This window comes from Hyalella azteca, unplaced genomic scaffold, assembly GCF_000764305.2.
Source record: "Hyalella azteca isolate HAZT.00-mixed unplaced genomic scaffold, Hazt_2.0.2 contig715, whole genome shotgun sequence".
NCBI classification, from domain to species: Eukaryota; Metazoa; Arthropoda; class Malacostraca; order Amphipoda; family Hyalellidae; genus Hyalella; species Hyalella azteca.
In genome coordinates, this window is record NW_025931052.1 from 2528 (window position 1) to 9272 (window position 6745).

General features: G+C 39.9%; 1 protein-coding gene across 1 annotated transcript; it reads left to right on the forward strand.

Moving 5' to 3' along the window:
* Positions 1 to 3172: 3172 nt before the first annotated feature.
* LOC108672242 (basic salivary proline-rich protein 4-like) lies at positions 3173 to 3559 on the forward strand. Its single transcript, XM_018159884.1, has one exon. The coding sequence runs from the start codon at positions 3173 to 3175 to the stop codon at positions 3557 to 3559; it is 387 nt and encodes a 128-aa protein (XP_018015373.1).
* The last annotated feature ends 3186 nt before the right edge of the window (positions 3560 to 6745 follow it).

Consider the following 6745-nt stretch of genomic DNA (forward strand, 5'->3'; position numbering starts at 1 on the left):
CCTACTTTGGCCTGGAACAATGGGACCGAGAAGTCATGAGCGTGTAGGTGGCTGAACTTGAGGGTAATGTGTATGAATTTGTCATCTGGTGTATTTGAATTTAGATGAAGAAGACGACATAATTTTGGGTTGAGTCTTCCTGGTATTCAGAGGGAAGGCGGTTGGTATTGATGCTGGCAATAATTGTATGGATTTTGTAAAACATGGCAAGCTAAGCACGCATACGCCTGGTCTGTCATGTTGGTCATTCCAAGTATTGGGACATATCGTCCAAAATAGAAATATGACGGGATGCGAAGTAAGATTCAACAAAAATGTCGAAATTTGCTGTTCCAAGTTGTGGAACAACTAATCGTAAACAGAGGATCAAAATTTAGCGTTTTGAGAAACGTGTTTTTGAATTTTGAATTGCAATGCAAATAATCATTCATATTTCTTATTAGAAACTAGCAACGTACAGATTTTGCCTGTGTGCATCGCGCATAAGTTGGAATCGTACAGAAATTTTCTCTCAACATTTTTCTGTGAGAGAAACATCTTCATATTCTTGAATTTTATTTCTAAAAAAGTGTATTATGATGCTTTTTTGTTAATCCGATTTGTTTTTTAACCAGCATTACACAGTTCATATATCGCAAGCTTAATCAACCATTAAATTGTTTACCCCCATGAGAATGAGATTTTTTCCATAAAACAATAGCTTTCTGGTGAAGTATCGACTCTAAGGTTAACAAATTAAATAAAGACCGTTGAAAATTAGGATATGACATGACATGAGGACTTTTTGTTCAGGAGATCTTCCTGGCGTGGGAGCGGCACGCCATGACCGCCCCCGTGTCGGTTCTGCTGCACAATTTGACCGCAACTCTGCACGCGCGGGAGGACGAGATGCGGCGGAGGAGAGGCAGCAATGAAACACATCAGTTCTGCTTGTACAGTTTCACGAAACTGCTGAAAAAAATGTCCGAAAATGTTGTGATTGATGTGGTTAATTGAAATTGTTTTCAATTTGATTGGAATCATTCTCAATTCATTTCGCAGACACTTTTAAATTTCTGCTGACAAGGCTGACATCAGTACGTAGATTGTCTAAAAAGTACTCACAACCGGGACGTGTTCCGTTATATTGCCTAGCACATCCCAAGGTCATTATGGCAATAAATACTTTTCTTATATTATCGAAAATCGCATTTAATTTCTGATATGCAGCAGGAAAGTAGGCGAATAGTTTGTGGGTGCCCATTTGTTTTCTGCTGAAATACAATTGGAGGAACTTTGATCGATGAAGACAGTTGCCCACTTATAACTCGTGGCGAGTATACCGAAGGATTCCACAGTCCACCGCTGCGGACACCATATGTCGTTATAACGCAGCATTATGTCACTCACGTAGATCAATTGCTGGTATTATGCTCAAGTTTTGATTTATCATTTATTATTTGAGCTAAAAAAGTGTTCCTGTGAAATTTTTAGCTCTAAGGTTCTATTGATCTCGGTTTCAACATATTTTTCTTTTCTTAATTTTTCAGCGTCTGAATACGTACTGGTCACGATAAATCTCTTTACGTACAAACCTAACATATTGACAGAATCACATGTTGGCCTGTAAAATAATTCTTTTTCTTTAAAACTTAAGAAGTAAGCTGAAAATTTAAATATAATAAAGTAGTTGTTAACAAAATGAGTAATAGTTTAGGACTGGATGTTAGGCTGAACTTACAAGTGTTAAAAATTCGGTTCGTAAAGCCAACCAATGACGTGGTCGTCGTGGCGTCGTCACAAAAATATCACAAATTTCAAAGCCTTTCTTTGTTTATATTTATTTGCATGGCGAATCTTTTCTTTGTAGTGCGGCAACGAAGTGTCGTCAACAGTATTTAGTTAACTGCGCCTGAGTAACGATATAGTTCGAAATCTGTACAACGAAATCTTTGCAGTCTTCGTTTCGTCCGTGATCCATCATTGTATTCTCTTTTATTTTAAAAGGAAGGATGGAGCAGGTCTCAGAAACGTTTTCTTGAGAATATCGTAAATTTACTTACTTTACTAGCAATTTAAGCAGACTAATGATACATGGACTCTAATGTCAAGTCGCAAAATGTTCTAGTATAATGTTTTAACAAGCTAAAAATTACACATTATGTTTTATATAGATGGTGAAGCAAAATTATTTTATCATATTCCAGCGTTTATAAAGAATGATTTACAATAATGCAAAAATGAGTATAATGAGTTAATAATTATGAGTGAAAAATAAGGTCGATAGTCGACGTTTTCACAATTTCTTAATGAAAAATTGTGTCAAAATTCGGGACTAAAAAATTCTTTAGTCTGTTTCTTGCTCTTATGGAATCTCTATCTTTTTCCTTGCAGTTAATTGTTGAAACGTTCAATGTCAATTTTAGAGAAAAAATTATGCCTGACTGGTTTGACGTATCATACGATCATGAAAAATCATGAAAATCGAAATTTAGCAGTCAAAAGTTGAAGAAACTGTTTTCTGGGCACTAATTCATTAGCAAGGGGCCAAGTGGTTAGAATTCAGAGTACCATGACTTGAGCCGTAAGTTATGGGTCCGATCTCTGTTACCTGCAACAGGATGAATATGTGACTGCTTGTCGACATGCAGTTCGTCTCGCGTTCACCAAAAGTTTGGGCCATTTGATACCTTGCACTTGACTCCATAGTAACACAGGAAGATATTCCAACTAAAATTACATCTGGAAGAGCTACTTTTTAACCACTTAAGCAGACATATATATGCCCAAAGCTGAATATATCTATTGTTGGAGAAATCATTATTTCGTGGGCTTACGGAACAGTGATCTCCAGACAATATTCGAAATCGAAGAAACACTTCCACAAGCGCTCAAAATATTAATTTTCATCCTATTCAATGTCTACAAATGCAATGGTCTTTTCAATAAAATCGTTTACAGCTCGCTGAAGGTGACACAATCATTCAACCTTCTTGAAAAGCGTCGATCACTCTTTTATACATCCTGCTTCTCTGTTTTTTTTACTTAAACTTTATGGGAGCCTTTGAAGACTTGTTCAATGCGGCCCCATGGCAGTGCAGTTTGAGGAATTTGAAGGCATTTACTTCTTAGCTACGGATTTGGGTGTCCTGACGAGTTGTATAATGTTTCTCCACGGCTGAATGACTTCAAAATGGGCCGCCAAAGTGGAGACCACACCGGTGTAGAGAGCCTCACACCAGGGCAGAGAGCCCCACACCAGGACAAAGAGCCCCACACCAGGGCAGAGAGCCCCACACCAAGGCAGAGGGTCCCACAACATGGCAGAGAGTCCCACACCAGGGCAGAGAGTCCCTCACCAGGGCAGAGAGACCAACACCAAGGCAGCGGGTCCCACACCAAGGCAGCGGGTCCCATACCAGGGCAGAGAGTCCCACACCAGGGCAGAGAGACCAACACCAGGGCAGAGAGACCAACACCAAGGCAGCGGGTCCCACACCAAGGCAGCGGGTCCCATACCAGGGCAGAGAGTCCCACACCAGGGCAGAGAGAACTAACTGGACCCGCTGGGGGGAACTAACCCCTCATCTGGGGGCACTAAACACTAACCTGGAGGCACTTATCAGTAACCACTAACCTGTATGCACTAAACACTCACCTGGAGGCGCTAACCACTCACCTGGGGCACAAACTACTCACCTGGAGGCGCTAACCACTCACCTGGGGGCACAAACTACTCACCTGGGGGCACTAACCACTCACCTGGGGGCACTAATCACTCACCTGGGGCACTAACTACTCACCTGGGGGCACTAACCACTCACCTGGGGGGACTAACCACTCACCTGGAGGCACTAACCACTCACCTGGGGGAACTAACCCCTCACCTGGGGGCACCAACCACTCACTTGGAGTACCAACCACAAACCCGAGGGCACTAACCTCACATGGGGGCATCTGAAAATCTTCGTAACGTGATGTAATAATCCATGTGATAATTTGCTAACGTATCCTTATTTCAACACTGTACTTCAGAGTACAAACGATGTCCGAGAAACTTGGTCTTGAGTCATCTCATCATTTTGCAGAGGGAATAGGTGTTCAGGGGTTGACCTCTAGCTAGTAGTACCTTCGCCAGCTTAACGCCTTGGAGCGTGGCAGCGCTGCATAGTATCTTTGACATTTCCAAAATTCGGGAACGATGACGTAGCAGCCGGCCGAAACCGGCTGATGTCACGGGAGCTCAGCAGAGTACACCTCTTACTTCGGCAGCCAGAACAGCACCAAGTTAGCCTGCTTCGCTGTTAGTTTTAAACTTGTGCCTTGCTATGACGATTGACGGCTTGCGGCAACGGCTAAAGCTAAACGCTTTGCCTGGATGGAAGTGCGGTAAGTAGACCCCCGCACGCATTGAAACGAGTTAGCTGTAAGACTAAAAGCTCTTTTTGATGTGCACTTGAATCAAGGAAGCACTTCAACCTTTTCAGTTGGAGCTTGAGCGTTATTGCAATTATGGAGTAGATTATGGTTTGCGTATTGGGGCACATTCGGCGCACACATGTGTGAGCGCACGAAATGTAAGTTCACAATTGATTCTTTCACTCATCGGAATGATTCGAGTTTTCTGTTAACAGCTCCCGCAACAATAATTCTGGTGTTATTTCTTCCGGTGTATTAAAGCGACTTCAGAAAATCTATGCAAAAATTTCCGGTAGGGAATAGATTTAGTGAAAGAGAATTTATTTTGCGTTATTCTTCTGTGTTATTCATCATATTCTTGGAGTAGAAGTAGTTTTAGATTTCTTAATTTGCTCGAGTATCTGCAAAATTTATTCATTTACATTTCAACATTTCATGATGTGATTTATGTGCTAAGAAGTGGGATTAATCTGCAGAAGTGTCAGGTTAAAAATATGCGTCCTGAACAGTAGATGCATTGGTTTGTTCATCAAAGGCTAAATTCACCATGCTATAGGTCAAGTTAGAGTCGACTCGCCTTTCGTTCAGTCGAATCACATACCGAACGTACACGGGAACAGTCATCGTCACCATTTATAGAGAGGGAAATGGTCATGGTTGGCGCATTTACCCTGTTTGGCCTCTGAACAGCCCCATCATGCGGTAGCCTCATCAGCGTTTGACAAGGGGTATCATGAGAAAGCTTGACCAGCTGTTCTTTTTAGTCATATTACGTAATATTGGCCAAGCGGGCAATTGACTTCCGGAAGAGGCTGTAAAATAGAAGTCAAACACCGTACGTGGCCGATCTGCGCCTGATGCACCTCTAAGCCGACTCCATTACCACTGGGGCGACCCTAATTTGAACGAAAACTTTCGACTAGGAGAGACGTAAAATAACTTTAATTCAACGTTGAAATAACGTCGATATTGGTATGTTGTATGTTGATTTATTTTAAAACTTTGAATCATTGTTGATTTCGGGTTGAAAGACTAAACAACCCAAATTAAATGTCCAATCAACGTCGAAATCTGACTATATATCACTAGAAAATACGTAAAACAACCTTATTTAAACGTTGAAATAACGCCGATATTGGGACGTTCAATGTTGATTTATTTTTAAACTTTTAATTAATATTGATTTTAGGTTGAAAGCTGAAAGACCAAATTAAATTTCACATCAACGTCGAAATGGGACCAACACAGGAAAAGACGTAAAATAAGTAAATAACCTTGTTTCAAGAAGCAAAATTCACAGATTGCATTGGCGTTTCGAAGAAGTCTCCATTTTTTGCAGGGTCAATTATTTCGTATAGTCCGGAGCTTGACGTTGTTGTCAATGGTACCACCAAGCCAGTTGAATTCATGATCATTTTGAGATGGAGTGGCTTGAAGTCGATAACCCAATATTATCGGCTACTTTATTTTGATGCACTGAGGATATGTTTACAGGCTCTCATGCGGGGGATATGTATATATTTTTATACTTCGTCATGACAGTCAGGCAACACTTTCCAGACACCATGTGCCAAAAAAAGAAATATTTAAATATTTCCCAATGAATACATTTTGACATCGATTGAGTTTGAACCGATTAATATAATATGTATTCTTTTTTATTCGTTACCACTATCAGATCACTGACAAATTGTAAGAAACGGTCAAAATGTAGGAAATGTTAGAAGAATTTGTTCGAAACATGTAAAAAATATATTGAATGTATTAATTTAAAAAAATAAAAAAACATTATATAACGGTTTCTCATGGTTTTAAAACTAGTAAAACCGTTATATAATGGTTAATGTCCCATATATGATATTGAGGTCAAATGATTATTGGCACGCAGAAGGCTGGTAAAGTCACGAACTAATAATCTAACTAACAATCCATTCAAAATAAAAATGGAATGTATGATACACTATCAGCCAATTTTCGAGAAATTGTGCGTGATGACATATGCTCCCCAGAACACTATTCAAAATGAGACAATTACGTCGTTAATACAAAAAAAAAATAATTGAACACGCAGCCATAGATTCTTAAATTTTTTTATTATTCAATCAAACTTTTTTAAATATTTATATTCGAAGCGAAAAATTCGTAATGAAAATGCTAGATGAACCTTGAAATGCTGCGCCTAGTGCAGAAGCTGCAGGCAGCGCCACGCTCACCAGGAAAATATGATTTAAAATCGGAATAGGATCTGCTCCACTTCGAAATGCTTGAATTGAAGATGATCATCAACCATTTTCCCTGTCTATCGATCATTCCTACTCCTACAGGACATTGACGGTCAACAAGGAAA

Coding starts and splice junctions, on each gene's coding strand:
- LOC108672242 (XM_018159884.1), top strand. CDS start 3,173: ATGGGCCGCCAAAGTGGAGACCACACCGGTGTAGAGAGCCTCACACCA.